The following is an 18526-nucleotide window of genomic DNA, read 5'->3' as shown; positions in this document are numbered from 1 at the left end:
CGCCTCGGTGGGTTTCACACTGCCCAGGCTGCACTGAGCCCTGTCAGTCTTCTGCTTCTCAACCCTGTTTTCACAGGAAGCTAGTTGGTGGACTCGTGCGGAAAAGAGTAAAACCAGGGTGCAGGATGGCTGGTGAGTTATCTGGGCTGTTCTTTCCAGAGACAGGCAGCCTGGGGCTGGGGCCTGAGGCTAAAAGGATCTGTGGGTAAAAAGCCTTAGCCTTTATCCTCCTACTGGACCCTCCCTCTTCAGTTCGGGCCCCAACACTCTGAGGCTAGCGCCTGGGAGGCGGACGCTGCAGATCCTGAGACAAAGGGTGGTGTTGGGGGGGGCGGGTAGGGGATAGAAAGGAGTGGGGAACTGCAGCGCCCCCTTCTTCATTGTCACCAAGCCTGGGAAACGGGTTGAGCTGGGCCTCCGCTTCCCAGTCCCTTTAAGGGCAGATTCTCCTCCTGCCTCGTAAATTACGCCGGTCCAGCCTCTGGCCGGCCGGCCGTGACCGTGAACGCCAGCGGGAAGAGAAAACCAGCCGGTCCGCTGCTGTAGGTGCCGGAAACGCACCCTACCAATCAATGGCGCTCTCCGCAACCCACCTCTTTGGGCGAGGTGGGGGTCTCTGGGGGTGGCTAGATGAACCTGTTTCTATGTGAGTTTGGTTCTCAGCTCCCCCCAGTTTGCCGCTTCCAGTCTGCAGTTGCATAAATGATGGGAAAAGTGGTTAGCACACCTGTAAGCTATGTTTGCCTGGGACAGGCTGGGGACGTTAGCAGCGGGCTGAGGGCCTTCAAACTTTTCTAGAACCGTCCTGGAGAGGATCTAAAGCTGTTTAGTCTATTTTTCTGCAGGGTAGTCTGTCAAATGCAAGCACTTCAGCCAATCCAGTGCTCAGGCTGGAGGACCCTGACTGGGCAGACTCTGGGCCTTACTGGCCTCCTTGGTTCCTAGCTTCCTCCAAGCCTGCCATAGCACTCCACCCTCGCCCTCAACTCTGTCCACTGGACAGAGCTCACATCTCTCAACTCACAACTCCACCGGTTATGTGTTTGGGCACCTTGGCTTCCCTATCAATCTTGTCTGCTCTTCCAAGGATAGAGACTTAAGACCAGAGAGGGAAGTGGAGGAGGGTGTGCATACATGTCTGGGCCGCTGCTTTCCCATAACCTTCCCGTGAGCCACAGCAGCTCCAGTCCTGCCTCAAATAAACTACCCTTGCACAGTGTCCTAGCCTGCCCTGCTCTCTCCCCAGCTTCTGCCTTCTCAGGTTCGGTTTATTCCCTTCCCTCAGGGACCCGCAAAGCCTGCTCTGTGTGTGTGTGTGTGTGTGTGTGTGTGTGTGTTGGGGGTGGGGGAGGGAACCACGAACAAAACAGACAGGAGACGTCCAGGGAGGGCCTGCCAGAAGGCCTGGCGTTGTAAGCGGGACCTTGTCCCAGGCTGCGCCCCCTCTTGCTCCACCAAGGCAAGCTCAGTCTGGGGCTAACACGCGTGTCCTGCCCCCCCTAAAAGAAGGAGAGAGCTTGCTCTCTCAGCAGAAGTCTTTTCTTTTTCATTCTCCGGTTCTGGAACCAAATCTTGACCTGCTGGTCACTAAGATTCAAGCGGTCCGAGAGTTCCCTCCGACGCTGGCGTGTGATGAACTCGTTGACCAGAAACTCGCCTTCCAGCTCGGCCAGCTGCAACTTCGAATACGGCTTGCGCTTCTTTCGAGAGCGGCTGTGGATCGGGTACCAGGGCGCGCCTGGGTGGAGATGAACCGCAGGGTTGGCCAGAGGATGGGGGATGACTAGCTCAGTGCCCTGGACCCTTTCCCAGACCCTCTCAGCCTGGCCCCACACCCAGACCAGATCATTCCCTTCCCTCCTCATTTTGAGGTGTCCTGAAAACCTTTACCCAGACCATCCTCACCAATCCATCGGCTCATCAATTCCTCCTCCCCCCCCCCCCCGTTTTCACTCCATGCCTCAACCCTACCTCCCACAGCAGTACCCACAGCCTGTCTACATCCCTACCCCCTCGCATCTTCCAACCTCGTGTTTCTTCACCATAATCATCACCACCATCATCATCATCACCATCAAAATGTCCTGGCCTGGTCCTCTTAACCACTGGGACTACCAGATCTCATCAGTTAGAAAAGATATGGGCGGGTGGTGAAAAGTAAATCCTGTAGTGTTTCTTAAAATAAGAAATGCGAGTAATGGAGGCCTATGGCTAAGCAGAAGGGAAGGCGCCAGGAAAAGAGGAATGAAACCTCCTTCTCTACCTCTTTACCCCCAGCTTGGGGAAGTCCCAGACAGAGCCTGAATTTTCGTTCTCTAGAGCTCCCTGCCCCCTACAGCCACTCGGACCGAAAAAGGAAATCTCTCTGAGTTCTTTTATGGGGATATTTACATGTTTATAGGCCCCCCCAAACACACACTTCTTTTAAAAAGAAGCCCTAGCTCACTACACACATTCTGTCACCCCAGGCAGCTCTGGCCTCCCCTGCCCACACTGGCAAGACGTCCTGTCAGAGTAAGCCTCACAAGTGGGCTGGGGTCCTTACCGCTGGCTGAGAGCCCGCCACCTGGGTTCAACGGCGATACCAGAGAGCCAGGGTCGCCAGCGCTAGCGCCCTTGTTGCTCTCGTTGAGTAAGGACGAACTGGAGTCAGATTCCAGTGACTGGCACGAGGGTGGGTCATGGGGGGGTCCCGTGCTGCCGTCGCCACCGCCGCCGCCTGCGGTGTAGTCGTACTTGAAGCCGAGCGCAGGCGGCCCCGACGGCTCCAGCTGCAGCAGCGCTGCCCCGGGTCCTGCTCCGGGTTCGCGCCCGCGCTCCTCCCGCTTTAGGCCCCCGCTGCCGCCCTCAGCGCAGGGCTCTCGGTAGTACCCTTTGCTATCCTCCATGCGAGCCAGCTCGCACGTGCGGCCGAAAGGCGGGTTGAGAGACACCGGGCTGCCGAGATAGGGCTGCGGGTAGCCATTGCACGGCTCGGCTGACGGCCAGGGTAGCGAGCACACGTTGTCGCGGCGTGGGTAAGACAGCGAAGGTAGCCCCGGGAGTTGCGCTCCTGACGCGCGGAAGTTAGGGAAGTAGAAGGTGTCTCCCGTATGGATGTTCACCAGCGGCCCCACAAACCCAGGATTCAGGAGATTATGCTCGCCCATTTCCGCGGGGCCCGACCGGCAGCTTCTACTTTATTGCTATCTGACATTAAACATAGTTAAACCTGCACCAGCCACCCATTGGCCGCCTTACTCACGTGGGCGCTACCACCAAGGGGAGGGGTGGGGACAACCGACCCCCCCACATTCCCCCGCAGCAACTCAAACTTCCCCCTTTCCCCAATCCTGGGTGGGGGTAAGGGGGAGCGAAAGGCAGGAACAGATTTATTCGTTGGATTCTGGTTTTTTAAAAAATCATATAAAAACTTAACGCAGACGGGGAAGCGATCGCTCAATGCGGGGCAAGGAAAAAAAACAACCCAAAAATACCCGCACATACACACCTCTGCACTCTACACCCCGCACCCCCCAGATGTATTATCTTATCACCAACAGCTGGCCGAGTACAGCCCGTCCCTCTTTAATTAGCTCCTTTATTAACTAAAACCGTTGGAATTTACAATATCTCCCCAATAAATTACTATTAGATATTGTGTCATATAAAGTTTACTGGCTGTTTAAGGAGACGGATGAGCCCTTTGGCTGGGGTTTATTTACAGTAGAGGCGAAGTGGGGGTGAGAACAGGTTTCCCAGCCCTGCCAGCACTGTTGCGGTCTCACCATCGTCTTTTTTTCCTTAGGATGTGAATAGATGTTTGAGGTTCTTTCGCTCAAGAAAGGCTTAAGGGGATTGATAATGCTCTCTTCTGTATCCCTGACACCTCCACTCACCGGTAGAGGAGGGACCAAAGGCCAAGAGAAGAGCAGATGAGGCTACTGAGCTCATTCTGGATCCCCTCGCCTGCTCTTGAAAATCTGGGGGTGGCTTGAACTACTTTTCAGCCTTGATTTCTAGGGACCGACCTTTGTGACAGGAGGCTCTCAGCCCTCAACAGAAAGTGGCTGGCCTGAAAGTCTGCCGATTGCTACAGCAAAGGAGATAGTCCCACAACCTGCAGGCTGGCTGATAGAGCCAGTATGGAGTGGCACAGAGGCCAGAGGTGGGTTGCCTTCTGAGGTGGGACAAGAGTGAGGGAAACACCCCCCCCCCAAGAAGTATCCTATTGAGGATTCAAAACTGTGTTTATGGTTCTCCTTCTAGGGAAGCTGGGAACCTAGTGCTGGCTGTTGACTCTAATGAACATCTCCAAGTCCACACTGAGATCTCAACTGGGCCACCAACCGGCCCATGAAGAGAAAAGCCAGCTCAAATGCATTTTATTAGGGTTTAGCAGAGAAACACTCTCATCTCTTGATTATTTTGAGCTTAAGTTGTCCAAGGTTGTATAAATAGTTAGACAACATACACATGTTAAAAGGATTTTTTTCAGAGAATTAGATACACACACACACACACACAGAGAGAGAGAGAGAGAGAGAGAGAGAGAGAGAGAGAGAGAGAGAGAGAGAGAGAGAGAGACTATGAGCGAATGTAGGTGAAAATTAAATAATTGGGAAGCTACAAAAGAGACAGAATTGCAGAAGAGCCTCTTTTCCCTCTTCTCTCTCCCGCCTCCTCTCCTTTATAGGACGCGGCAGAAAGAAACGCAGATTCTTCGAATTCCGCCGCTCCCGGAGCGATTTCATATCCCAAACCATAGCTGTTCACTCCGACAGAAATGTGTCCCCGCGGGCGCCGCCCTGCCCCGTGCAGCTAGCAGCCCGTAGCTTGGCGCCCGCCCCTCGCCCCGCTCGGCCGCTCCTCATTTCCCACCCCCCGCCCCAGCAGGCTTGGCAGCCTACTCAGTCCCATCCGCCCTAGGAGTCCGCCCAGCGCCTGACCCATGCTGGAACCCCCGAGGTCCAGCCGGTGAGATGCCAGCCTCTACAGTCAACCTTCTCGGAACCAAAAAGAGACCGCTTGTGCGTGCGTGCCTGCGTGTGTGTGTGTGTGTGTGTGTGTGTGTGTGTGTGTGTGTGTGTGTGTGTGTTTGATTAAGGGACTGTAAGGCTGCAGAATATCCATCAGCTATATATAGCATGTCACAGCACCTCCGAATTTCATTTACATTTCTCCACTTTCAAGATGCATTGATTGCAAACGAACGTGAACATCCAGTTTTTTTTTTTTTCAATCTCTGGATCATTTTGATCATAAAGATAAAGAAAGGGGATATGATCCGACTGTTACAGATTTCGATCAGAACACTAAGCTTGGCAGCGAGGTCTACGCCCAGGCTTTCCAGGCCTCCGTGCTGCAGCTATTGTTAGTGTGAGGGATGCCGAGCCGGCTTCGCGGAGAGTCGCTGGGCTTTGTTGAGTGGAATCTTCTCCCCATTACAACAGTTTCCCTTCAGACAATGCTAATCTCCATGAAAAGAGACCCCCAAGAGGAAGGCTTAGCTTCCCCCCTTCTTTTCACAGCTCAAAAACCTCAGGCCCTGGGCATTTCTCGCTACCCTTCTGGGTCAGAGCGCTCAAGCTGCTGCCGCAGGGCGGCAGAGGCAACGCGGGGGCAAATGAAAATAAGATGAGAGGGGTTCCTTTTTCAGACATGCATTCTCCCAGCCTGACAAGCTTGGCATGCAAACCCACGCACAAAACCCTCTTCCTTCTGTGCAAACATGCTAATTTCTGTCAAGGAGAGCCGCATACCACCCTTAGCAAAATCCCTCTCTCTAGATTGCTGCTCTCCATGATTTACTGTAAAGTTAGGTTTCAGGGCCACTCTGAAGACCCAGGCAACCCAAGACTCCAGTCTCCCTCACCCACCCACCCCCGCAGGAGCACCAGGATGGTTCTGTATGCTTCTAGGTAAACTGGCAGCACGCAATTAAGCCGCTTGGTTCCTGAACCGAGCTCAGACAAAAACACCACTCCCAACCTGGATGCCCAGGACCGGAAGGAGGCTAAGGTGCAAAGCTTCAACTCTAAATCCAGCCCATCAAGAGCTGTTCCCCAAGAGCAGTTGAGGCTAAGTGGGGCGGGGGGAGGGGAGACAGGAGGGTTCTGGCACCCCAAGGCTTTAGGCAGCTGCACTTAATCTGGTTTAATCCACCGGCACTCCGCTGCCCATAAGCAAAATCATCATCTTCGGTCAACAGTGAACAATTGATGCTTCGGAACTCTCACCAAATGATGAGGCTCAAAAGGGGAGCATGTCTGCTGGGCCACTGGCTCCCTCCCACAGCTGGTCAGACTCAGCCACTCATTAACTCAGGGGTTATAGCTAAAGACAAGGCTATAGTCCAAGGTATCCCCCCCACTAACGATCCACGAGAGGCAGCCAGCCTCCTTCAGGACGTCTCTCTACCTCCCCACACCTCCTCTTTACCTCAACCCCCCGCCCGCCCCACTATCCCCTCCCCCACCATATCTTGGGCCTCTACTGCTGCGGGGCCCAACCGAAATTAATATAAAATCTCCGAAGGATCCGGTGGTCCTGGCAAAGTGGCTGTGATGGGGCTGCATTTGGGTTCCTCTGCTAATCCTAAACTGAGAATTCTTTAGTTAGCTTTTGACTTCTCTTTGGTGAGCTGAGGCCATGAGACCCAGTTCAAGGTCACTGCCTAGTTTCCCGAAAGGGGCTCACTGCGTATGCAAATGAAGCAGGGCGGGGAGGAACAGCGGCTGGCCAGACAGAGGAGAGTAAGAGGGTAACTAAAGCACCTCTACGACCGACGGCGAAAAAACTCCCACCACACACCCCCACTTGCCATGCCCACAGAGTGTCCCTCCAGGCTCGTCGATGGCCACCGAAGTATGGGCTGCTGTACGGGGGGTGCCCAGGAAGATACTCACAGGACCACAGTCAGAAGGCATCCTTGGACACTGACGGCGCAGTTGTTATAGTTGATTAAGTCTCGCCTTAGGTTGGTTATAACCTGTATACTATAGAGACGGACCAATACAGCTAGGAGTAATGTTAAAATTTCCCCACATTGTCAAAACAAGACCAAGTGTCTCACTAGTTTATCCAGCGGGTGAGGGGCTCAAATCAAGAGAGCCATCCAAGGAGCATATTTCTTATCTCAATGCCTCATAACTCACAAAAGGATACAGTTAATCTATCGGTCTCGAGGACATAATTAATAGTGTAATTTATTTTCCTCTCATATAACCTTGATATGAAGAAATGACGCTTACGCTCAATATGGAGCCATAAGAGTTTATTCATAATGTAAATCCATCTCTAAGACTTTAGATAGCTTAGTAGGATTTGTGACATCTCCTCTCTGGGGCCATCCCAGGGTGCAGCCGGCTTTCAGAACTCTGAGGAGACACTTCTTGATGAAGACCATGCTGATAAAAAAAATTCTTCATTTCTTGTCCTGGTTCACCAAGGCCTGGGGCTCTCAAGCTTCAGAGAGCATCCTTCTCCCCTCCGGGATCTTGCCCCCCCTCAACTCCAACATTGCCTCCAATTGAGGAGTGGGTTGGTCCTGGTAGATACTCAGTGTTGACAGCCTGTGCAAACACCACCACCCAGCACCCAGCATTTAAAACTTGTGGCAGAGGGAAGAAAGAGGGAGACACCGCAGCCCCTCTCTCTTCCTCTTTATTATTATTTTTTTTTCCTGCCCTCTTGCTCTTTATTGCCTCTTCTCCTCAGGGAGGGGTGTGTGTGAAAGGGAGCTTGGCGCAATTCCATGGAGATGGCCCTCTGCAAAAGGGTGACACTACTGAGGCCCTAACCACTGTTGGGGGGCAGGGTAGAAAGAAAGTGGGTGTTATTAAAATTAGAAAAACGGTGATAATTTTTTTTTAATAGAAGACAGTTTAGGATCTAAGTACTCTGCCTGAACGAGAGTAGTCCTGAAAGAAAGCTGTGGGAGCAAGAATAAAGCTGCTCTGCATGGCTCCTTAGGGCTCATCATCCCCACCAGCCCGCGCTGCTGAGGGTGGAGGGGCCTTGTGCTCTGCGGTACCCAAGAGTTGCACCTGTCCGAGGCCCCTTAGGTTCTTGCCCACTTTCCACATTTCCTTTTGTGCACCCAAGTGACTATGGCTCTTGCAAGCATCCAGGACTTTCCCTTTGCTCAGCCAGAAACCTCTTCTCTGTTTCCTTGGGGGTGGGGGTGGGGGCTCTCACTCCGGTATTTCTTTTGCATGCTGATATAGCCATCTCTCCTACTGCCCCTCCATTTCTCTCTCTCTCTCTCTCTCTCTCTCTCTCTCTCTCTCTCTCTCTCTCTCGTTTTCCTCTGCTTCTCGCTGACTTCTCTCCTTTCCCCACTCTGGGGTGAAGTCTGCATTTGGAGAAATCATATCTCCCAACCACGTCTGATACCAGAGAGAGCCTTTTTCCAGACAAATTGGGGCTCAGGAGAAAGCGGCTGGAGTCGGTGGCAGTTTGAAACTCTGGTTTCTACATCAAAGGCTGACTGAAAGGCTTGGTGAGGTTCTCGCCCACCGCCCACCGTGAGCTGGAGCGCAGCCTGCCACAACTGGAGCCTTCCTGACTATTTTCTAGATGATGATGAAGATGATGATGACGACGACGAAGAGATGATGATTGTACCTTAATATTTACTAAAACTCCACACTTGCCTCCATTCTCAGCCCCAAGCCCCAATTTAGAGACTTAGTAGTCAAAGCCATCGGCTTGAGAACCCGATCTCTCCGGCGCTCACCCTGAGCCTAGGGGGAGGAGCCCAGGAACCATCCTCTACTCCCCAGGTCCCTTTGCGTCGGCCTAATTCAGCCTCCCTGCGCCCCCCCCCCCCCAACAAGGCTTGCCTAGGGGGCGTTTTTCCCGTCCCTTTAAGTCTCCCAACTCTCCCCTCCTTTACCTCTCGAGAGAGCCAATCAACAAAGTCTTCATTTCTTTCCGCCCCGCCCCACCTCCCGGGGAGGGAACCCCTGGAGACCCAGGCCTAGCATCACGTGAGGCGGCTATGGTCACGTGGGAACAGGGGCGTGCTGAGGAGAGGAGGGCGGGAGCAGGCGGATTTCTTAATGAAGTGTGCCCGCATGCGTAGTGGGAATGCGGCGGGGGGGGGGGGGGCGGGGGAAGCACCGTAGGGAGGAGGAGGGGAGGAGTGGAGAAGGGAGGGAGGAGGGATGGGGGGGGAGGGAAAAAGGGAGCGAGGTGTCTCCCTAGCTCGCTGCCTCTGGCAAGTGGAGTTTTTAAAAAGCTGGAGCAGATCATGTCATGACGACTTCGCTGCTCCTGCACCCGCGCTGGCCGGAGAGCCTTATGTACGTCTATGAGGACAGCGCGGCGGAGAGCGGCAGCGGCGGCGGCGGCGGCGGCGGGGGAGGCGGTGGCGCGGGCGGCGCGGGGGGCGGCTGCAGCGGAGCGAGCCCCGGCAAAGCCCCGACCATGGACGGGCTGGGCGGCAGCTGCCCGGCCAGCCACTGCCGCGACCTGCTACCGCACCCGGTATTGGGACGCCCGCCGGCTCCTCTGGGCGCCCCTCAGGGCGCCGTCTACACGGACATCCCAGCCCCGGAGGCGGCGCGCCAATGCGCCCCACCGCCGGCGCCCCCCACTTCGTCCAGCGCCACCCTGGGCTATGGCTACCCATTCGGGGGCAGCTATTACGGCTGCCGCCTGTCGCACAACGTGAACCTGCAGCAAAAGCCTTGCGCCTATCATCCGGGTGACAAGTACCCGGAGCCGTCGGGTGCCCTGCCTGGCGACGACCTGTCCTCCAGAGCCAAGGAGTTCGCCTTCTACCCCAGCTTCGCCAGCTCCTACCAGGCAATGCCCGGCTACCTGGACGTGTCGGTGGTGCCCGGGATCAGCGGGCACCCGGAGCCGCGTCACGACGCGCTCATCCCTGTCGAAGGCTACCAGCACTGGGCTCTTTCCAACGGCTGGGACAGTCAGGTGTACTGCTCCAAGGAGCAGTCGCAGTCCGCCCACCTCTGGAAGTCTCCCTTCCCAGGTAAGGAAGGGGCCTGAACGGCGCCGCAGCCGCCGCCGCCAGGGACCCCTCCCCGCCCTGCCTGCCCCGCGGCTCCGCGCCCCAGCCACCCCCGCCGTCTGGCCCCGGCGCGCCGGCTCGGCTGGGCTGTCGATGGAGCCGGCCGGGCGAGCTGTGCTGAGGAATGCGTTGGGGAAGAAATCTGCTCCGACACGTTCCCGGGAGCTGCCGGGTCGAGAGTGAAGCAATCAGAGGCGCCCGAGCGCCGGCTCGGCTCTGGTCGGGAGCTCGCCGCCTCCTCCCCCTGCCCGGTCCAGCCTCACGCAGGGATCCTGGCCCCTAAACTTGCTTCCGGCCAAGAATGGGTTGGAGTCGGACCTCTAGTTCCTTGAAACCTAGTAAAAACCCTCAACCCAGTGGATAGTGGGGGCTTGCGGGAAGGATAAGAGGACCTTTACCTTGCCTATTTACAGGATCTGTCAGCCACCAGATGCTATAGCATTAAAATAGGGATCTAATTTGCCAAAGCCAAAGAAATGTGCAATGGTTTTTCTTTTCTTTTTTTTAAAAATTTGACCATGGATGTTCTTTAAGAGAACAGAAGAGCTAAGATCTGTCTCTGTCGAGGGAGTGTAAGATTTGCATCCTTTCCTGGAATGCAAAATTTTCTTTGCTGCCTTGGTACACAGTTTTAACCCCGTGAATCCACTGCCACATCCTTCAAGTGAGAGCTAGTTGCCAGCATTCCAGACAGAGAAAGGGGGTCTAAGATGAGGGGCGGGAGAGGCAGGCCTGTGCTGTGGTCCCGGGGTCCAGGCCACAGCCTGGAAATGCCTGGCTCTTGTCTGGCTGTGTATGCACCAAGAGCTCACTCCTGTACTGTCTCTCTGAGGCTGCCTCTCAAAAGGAAAGGATTCTGTAACTCACCCCTGCCACCTCCCCAGAGGAGAAAGACCACCCCAGATTTCCCAAAATTGTATTAGAACCTTTGGGTTCCACTCTAATCTGAGAGATAAGGGTTTGGGGGGGTCTAGAACAGTCTGCGCTCCCTTACAGAGCTCAGTGGGAGAGAACCCTGTCTTCTGTTGGCTCCAAAGATCCTTGGGAGTCCACAGAAGCCTAAGCTATCTCCCAGGAAGAGCTCTCTAGCCTCCCACTCGAGAGAGACCTGGGGATTTTTAACCCTAAGACCTCTTAAGGGTGGGCCTGAGATTCCTCTGCACCCGGGATTGGGTGCAGAAGGAGATTGGAGAGGGATCACAGTGAGGGATGCTACAGAGTGTAGCGAAAGCGTCCTGACAGACAGTATGAGGTCAGTACCAGAGCCAGACCAACACAAGCATAGTCGTGGTGCGATGGTGTCATACAGGCAGCACCATCTCTGCATTGACTGTAAGTTTGTTATACAATACAATTTTATCAGTTAGTATGAAGCACAGACCGATACATTTCTATAAGACAGGCTGTTCATATGTAGGCATTCTATAATACATTTGTAAAGGAACAGGATGCCCTTCTGTTCTCCGTTCTCTGGCTCACAAACAGAAGGCTTCTTGGATGAGCGTCCAGCAGAAATCCTTATGGTGGTGGAACTGATGGACCCTGCTAAGAGAGCCAGCAGGCTGAGAATCTGGTGCCCACCTTTGTCACTATAGGTAGGATCCCAGGCCTAGAGGGGGAAAAAAACCCACAAACATTTTCAGAATGAAGAGCTGTACCCAAAACAGCTGCTGGAGCTTCCCTGTAATGGGCGTGCAGGTCATGTAGTGGGTTGGAGGGAAGCTCAGAATTATTTTTGAGAAAAAACAAACAAACAAACAAACAAACATCTTAAAGATTCCCAGAAACAAAAGTAACGGGGTGGGGTGGTGGGGGGGGGGAAGGCTCTGCTAAATAAACAGTTTTATTTCACAGCAATCCTAAAGAAAGATATCATATAGAGATCATGTTTATATACATATATATATTCCAGTTGAGACTCAATACACTTGCAAATTACAACATGGAAGTGGATATAAAACCCAGTGTGCCTTGCTGCTCTGGGCTCTTGCTCCCCCATGTAGAAATAGATTCTGCCTGGTGTGTCTCAGTGCCTGGAGAGGTCCAAGAGAGAGGCAGATGAAAAAGAAATTATCTTCAGACACCCTCCATCTTTCTACCCACACAGGTCTTTTAGAAGCAGTGAGGAGATTTTCAGATAACTCTGTCTATGCAATTGTGGTTTCTTCAGCAACATTTAGCCATAAACACCACTGTCTCTCTTCACTGCCTCTGGCTCTGAGAAACCTCACCTATGGTAGTCTGGGCTGGTGTGGAAGGTGCAGGCAATTGTTGAGGAAGATCTAGATAATTAGAGCTGTGAGGAGTTGTGGCTTCTTTCTCCCAATTATACAGACCCCTGCTTCACTGTTCTGCCACACACACACACACACACACACACACACACACACAGTGGTGAGTGTAGACAGCTTTCTTTTTTCATCAAGAAAGGTGGAAAATACCAGAAAAGAATTAGATGGAGAACAGAGACAGTTTTGAGATAGGTAGGCAGGTAGGCAGATAACTAGCTGCTAGCACAAAACAAAAGAATGAACAAAAACTGGGGTTTTGGAGCCCACACTAAAAGTCTGTATTGGCAAAGCCTTTGCCTTTGGATTGAAAAGCGCCACTAGCTGGACTGCTTAGTCCTCAAATCCCACACCCCACTAATGAAGTGGGCAGACCTTGGGGCTCCCTATACAGCCCCCAAACACAGTGATGCCACAACATTGTTTTCATTTTTACTTGCTTCTCATAGGTGCTGGTTAGATATAATTATGTGAATCATATGATTAGATGTGATAATGATAAATCTATGACTAGATAGATAGGAACTACATGATTAGGTAGGGATGAGTTGATTGGTCCAGGTGATCTGGAGAGACACTGGGGAAGGGGACACTGAGACACTTATGGCCAAGTCCCCACCCTAGACAGCCTAGACACAGCTCAAAGTCTAAGCGACCAGATGATCTCCCATCTGTAAAGCCCACTTCCTTTCTAGCCAGAACAGCAGACAATGGAAGGTGCTCCTTTGAGAAGGAAAGACCGGGAGCTAAACAACCTGCTGTTTGATCCAAGAAAACCTTGGTGAAGTCAAGACTTGAACTCCAGGGGGTATGGGACAGTTTAGAGCAGTTATCTACCTTTTAACCAGATGTTTTTAGGGTCTAATGATTAAATTTCATTAGAAATTTAGATTTGATGTTTAGGGAGCCACTGAAGTAGAAGTTTGGGGCTTTTTTGTTTTTTGTTTGTTTGTTTGTTTTAAATAGGAACCACTATCTGGTCCATTCAGAAGCTGCTATATGTCACTTTGCCCTAAAGCGGCACAGGTGCCAGGTGCCGGGTTCCATTTTGGCCCTTACTGTGGCTTTGTGCGAAAAGTTGGGAGTGTCTAGGTTCTAGTTCTGTCATTTAGGTCACTTTCCCTACTCTGATTTCTGACATGGTAAAATATGTTTAATAAAATACCACTGAAGAGATGCCGGAGGTGTAGGGGGATTCACGCTCTGCATTTTCAGTCTTGTCCCAAAAGTATCACCAGTTTCTTTTCTTTTTCTTTTTTTCTTTTTTCCCTGAGAGAGGGTTTCTCTGTGTAGCCTTGGCTGTCCTAGACTCCATTTGTAGACCAGGTTGGCCTTGAACTCACAGAGATCCACCTGCCTCTGCCTCCCCGAGTGCTGGGATTTACAGACTTGTGCCGGCATGCCCAGCTCATCAGTTTCTTAAACTATGGTTCCATCTATTATAAGAGTAAAAGAAATTGAAAGATGAGTTCTTTAAAATTTTGTCTTACACAAAATTTTTTTTCTTTTTAACTTTGCAGATTATATCTGCTAAACGAAAGTTGATTTCCCCCCCCCCAAATTAAGGGGGAAAATTTCTTGGCTTATTTACACAGAGAAACATTGGTAAGTTGAGTAATTTTCCTGAAAAATTGTCACTATGAAAGCAGTCAGAACAGGCCACTAAAACCTCTTTGCCATTTTCTTCCTGGGCACTTTATTCCTCTCAGCATTCGATTGTGACCCCTGCCTCCACTTCCCCTTCCTGTATAGCGGCCCATGGGTCTCTAAGAGAGAGAGCATTCTCACTAGGAATTGCAGTGTAGGGTCGATGCTTGTGGGGTGGCCTTCATGCTGGGGCCATGTCTAATACTTTCAAAAAAGGAGCATAGGACGGAGGAGGAAACCTCGGATTTATTCAGAGTCTACCTGAAGTCCTACAGTGACATGGGAAACAGCGAGGGCTGAGCTAGTCACAGACTTTCCCTTGTCCCACCAAGAATTCTTGTGAAATGCTCTAAGCCTGAAGAAACTGAAAAGTAGTGGCCTGAGACTGCAAATGTAGAGCTTAGGGCACCTGGCATGTAGAAAATTTCTTTTATCCTTGGAAGAGCAGAGAAAGGAAGGTTGGAACAGAATTTGCTCCTTTTGGTGAAACCTGCGTATGGACTCCCTCTTATGGGAGAACCTCCTCTTATGGGGAGCTGGTTCCCTACTTTGAACCGGGATCTTCTTCCTTGGATGGTGTTAGGTGATTCACAACACTGGAACCCCTTTTCTAAGTGACTGATCCCCAAGCAGTCTGGTTTCATCTGATAGTTTCTTCTCTATCTTGGTACATCAGATCCATTAGTGCAAGGCTAGACTCTCAAGGACCCACTTGATTGTCTGTGCCCCTGTAGCTGACACCCTAGCTGCTATGCACTCCTCAAACATATAATTTAAGTTCTGCCCTGACAAAGGGGAGACTACAGGGTGTAGGGACCCTGTAAGCAGGAAGGGGACTTTAAGGGACCAAGGTTTATAATAAAGGATGTTGTGCAGAGCCATAGTGGAGGCAAAGGAAAGAAATCGATATTACAGATCTTCTGTTTAATTTTTAATGACATTTTATCATGAATTTTTTTGCACTCGTTCTGATTTTCTTTTTAAAACAAAGGCCTTATAATATTAAATTGATTTTTTTAAAACAAACGCCTTATAATATTATCTTGACCGCTGAGGGGCTTATTTTAGCCCCTTCCCTTAAGGTTTGTGTCCAAGAGGCCTCACCTTCTCCATAGCCTTACTAACAACGGAAGTACTTAGAGGATAAGGCACGATCTGCTGAGTTGAGTCCCTGCGGCCATTGAGCCTGGAGGCGGCCCTCGCCGCCCAGCCGCCACCCGAGGGCCTCTGGCTGCCCACCTCACTTGCTCCCGTCTGCCTTCTCTCTCTCCCCCCCGCAGACGTGGTTCCCCTACAGCCCGAAGTGAGCAGCTACCGGCGCGGGCGCAAGAAGCGCGTGCCCTACACCAAGGTGCAGCTGAAGGAGCTGGAGAAAGAGTACGCGGCCAGCAAGTTCATCACCAAAGAGAAGCGCCGGCGCATCTCAGCCACCACGAACCTCTCGGAGCGCCAGGTCACCATCTGGTTCCAGAACCGGCGCGTGAAAGAGAAGAAGGTGGTCAGCAAATCGAAAGCGCCTCATCTCCACTCCACCTGACCGCCCGCCCGCCCCGTCTATTTATGTCGCCGCTTTGTACCATAATGAAATGGAATCCACCCGAAGGACCAGCGCAGACCACTATTTAATCTTACCGAGAAAGAGGAACAGCGCGCTGAGCTCTGCCTTACCCTACGCCCCATCCCACCCCTAATCATAACCCCCACCAGATGGTACCCACTCAGCACCCGCAGCTGTAGAGGTGGGTTCGGATGGGGTGCGGGAGGAAAACTGCTGGCCTCTGCATCCCTGGCCTTGTGGCTTGTCCCACTAGAAAGCTGAGAGGTCGGAAGAGCCCAGTCATTCCTACCAAAGCAGGACTGGGGTGATTCCAAATGACTCAGTTCTTGTCTCTTTCTGTGCCTCAGCTTGTGGAAGACCCTTCTTCCGGGGCGCATGGGCACAGGATCTGAGGAGCTCTTTTTCTTTCTTTCTTTCTTTCTTTCTTTCTTTCTTTCTTTCTATTCCCCCTTTCTACTGTCATTCCTGTACTCCATAGGCAAGACTTAAGTCGTGTTAGTATTGATGATAATCCTTAGGGCTGGGCAACGTGATTCAAGTTCAGATGATGCTTGGAGCTTGTAGATTTTCTTCTCTTTTCTTCTTCTTCTTCTTCTTCTTCTTCTTCTTCTTCTTCTTCTTCTTCTTCTTCTTCTTCTTCTTCTTCTTTTCTCTCTCTCTCTCTCTCTCTCTCTCTCTCTCTCTCTCTCTCTCTCTCTCCCTCCTCTTGCTCTCTCCTGTCTGTCTCAACAAAAGCTGGAGTTGGTGCAGCTCCTAGCCACATCCTGACCCAGAAATGATTTCCCAGGAGGCACCTTTGACCCCATTGCCTCCCTGCTTTGCACTCTCAATTCTGTGGAAATCCAAGGACAAAAAACTCCAGCTACAATGCCTCTCTCTCTCTCTCTCTCTCTCTCTCTCTCTCTCTCTCTCTCTCTCTCTCTCTCTCTCTCTCTCTCTCATAGTGAGCTTGGGAATTAGGCCAGGGTTAGAATCAGAACTTTTTATAAACATCTTTAAAGGAGTGGAGGGTGGGTCCCTCAGAAGATCTCCAGTTATGTCGCCACATAAGCAAAAACAGATCACAGAGAGACCACACTTTCCTTTTTACTGGTTTCCTGATGGCAGCTTGAGGAACTGATCAAGGAGGCTGAAATAATTGGCCCTGGATAAATCAGCTAATGTAGACATGCTGCCTGATTTCTCCCTCCTCAAAAGCCAACTTGGTGCTGTGGGGGCCCCCTCACCTCCTCCCTTCCCACTGGCTCATTACAAAACAGTATTCTTTTGAAATACCCGTCTGAAATATGCTCTCTCTCTCTCTCTTTTTTAATGTTGTGTATCTGTACATAGTGTTGTGATGTCTGAATGACAATGTATTGAATGCAAAGAAGAAAAAGTCCACAAACTTGTTTTTAAAATAAAATATCTTTTTGGTTTTGGCCTTGATTTTATTGCTAAGGTTCCTTCTGAAGCCTTTCTCTCCTGGCTCTTCAGGGTAGGCTACAGTGGTTCAACGGAATCAGGCAGTGCCAGGGAAAAATACAATTACCACCTACAACAGTAGACCCCCCCAACTTACATTTCTCTCCCATAAAGTTTGGGAGCCACTTGGATTCTATTTAGACAAGAGAAGTTCCCACCTTAATATGCAATTTAGATGAATTTATATCTGGAGAGGGAAAGATGTGATCTGCTGCTGAAAAAACCTGAAGTGGGTAAGAAAAGTCCATTGTTTAATAATTTGTAGGTAGGTCGATGGCAGAGCTCTTATTTAGCATGTTCAAGGCCCTGAGCTTGCTTGCTAACAATTTCAGTGTGTGTTGGGGGGGGGGGGGTCCTGGTTCTAGGAGTTAGGAAGGTAGCATCTTGACTGAGAGATGACTGGAGCAATGACAGCAACAGTAGAAGTGGTAAGTAGCCTGTAGTCCTATTTCCCCAGGGGCCCACAGCCCATTCAGGCCTGGGGTTGGGGTGTCTTTGTACAGTTTGACAGAGGCAGCTTGGAGCTCAGCTTTCTAAGGCTGTACTCTTTTCTTTGTCCCATCAACCTAAACAGAGAAGTCTGAGTGCCAGGATCCCTCGAGCCTCCTGTTTGCCAGGCTAGCTCCATTTTTTCTTCTCTAAAATTCCTAAGAACTCTTGTCTTCCAGGAGATCTGGAGCCTGTGTAGATGCTGCCACTAATTTGTTTTGCTTGTCGCAGTCTGTGCCTATCTCCCTATCTGGTCGAGTTAATGAGATCGTTAAGTTGTCAGGTTAAGAGACTTTTAAAAAGCAATATAGCCTAAAACAATGTTATCTCAGATTAAATCTTTACTGCAGCAATTTTTATTTATATATGATTTTTTTTTTCTCTCTCCTGAGACACAGAAAGACTGGAGGCATCAGGTTGAAAATCAGTTCTCCTGACTCCCTTTTCTTGATGGGGCCGAAGCATTTTAATTTTAATATAAATAAATGGTTTGGGGACACACACACACACACACACACACACACACACACACACACACACACACACACACACGGCTGAGAGAGAAAGAGCCTGAAGAATTTGCCTTCCATGGAATCTGTGCTACTGAATCCACTGCCAGTCCTATTCTGTGCTCAACTCTGGGCTGACTATTGAGAACCACACACTGGGCAGTGGAGATTTGAATGGGGACAGATGAATCTCCCAAAAGCAAGAGTCACTATTAATTTTATTTCCCTTTCTCTCCCCACCAACAATCTCAGTATCTCTTCAAAAGCCCCCAGACCTCTCTCCCAAGACAAAAGGAGTTGTTTAGCCAAAGAAAGGAAACTTTCTAATATGGATTGGCTGTAGAAAGCCTGGGACTTTGTGGTTAAAGATAATTTTAGAGTTCTCCCAGGGAGCCTTCTACTTTCACATACAAACTTACAAAAATCTTAGCTTGTGAGGTCCTGCTCTACCTGGATTGAGGTAGAAGGACTGATCGAGCTTAGGAGTTCACGATCCAGCCAAGCAACATAATTAGATGACCCTTTCACTTGGAAAAATGAACTCTTCCTATGA

The 18526-nt window shown here is 51.0% G+C and overlaps 2 protein-coding genes across 2 annotated transcripts; one reads left to right on the top strand and one right to left on the bottom strand.

The window, feature by feature from the left end:
* Positions 1–1499: 1499 nt before the first annotated feature.
* On the bottom strand, positions 1500–3149 carry Hoxc12 (homeobox C12). Its single transcript, XM_051160468.1, has 2 exons — positions 2546–3149; positions 1500–1738 (listed from the first exon to the last, which is right to left on the bottom strand). The coding sequence occupies exons 1-2, from the start codon at positions 3147–3149 to the stop codon at positions 1500–1502; spliced, it is 843 nt and encodes a 280-aa protein (XP_051016425.1).
* Positions 3150–9180: 6031 nt separating this feature from the next.
* Hoxc13 (homeobox C13) lies at positions 9181–15676 on the top strand. Its single transcript, XM_051160464.1, has 2 exons — positions 9181–9979; positions 15234–15676. The coding sequence occupies exons 1-2, from the start codon at positions 9241–9243 to the stop codon at positions 15488–15490; spliced, it is 996 nt and encodes a 331-aa protein (XP_051016421.1). The 5' UTR covers positions 9181–9240; the 3' UTR covers positions 15491–15676.
* Positions 15677–18526: the final 2850 nt, after the last annotated feature.

The sequence above is a fragment of the Acomys russatus genome, chromosome 17 (genome assembly GCF_903995435.1).
Source record: "Acomys russatus chromosome 17, mAcoRus1.1, whole genome shotgun sequence".
NCBI lineage: Eukaryota > Metazoa > Chordata > Mammalia > Rodentia > Muridae > Acomys > Acomys russatus.
The sequence above is the reverse complement of the archived record's forward strand: the minus strand, read 5'-3'. Positions and strand labels throughout refer to the sequence as shown.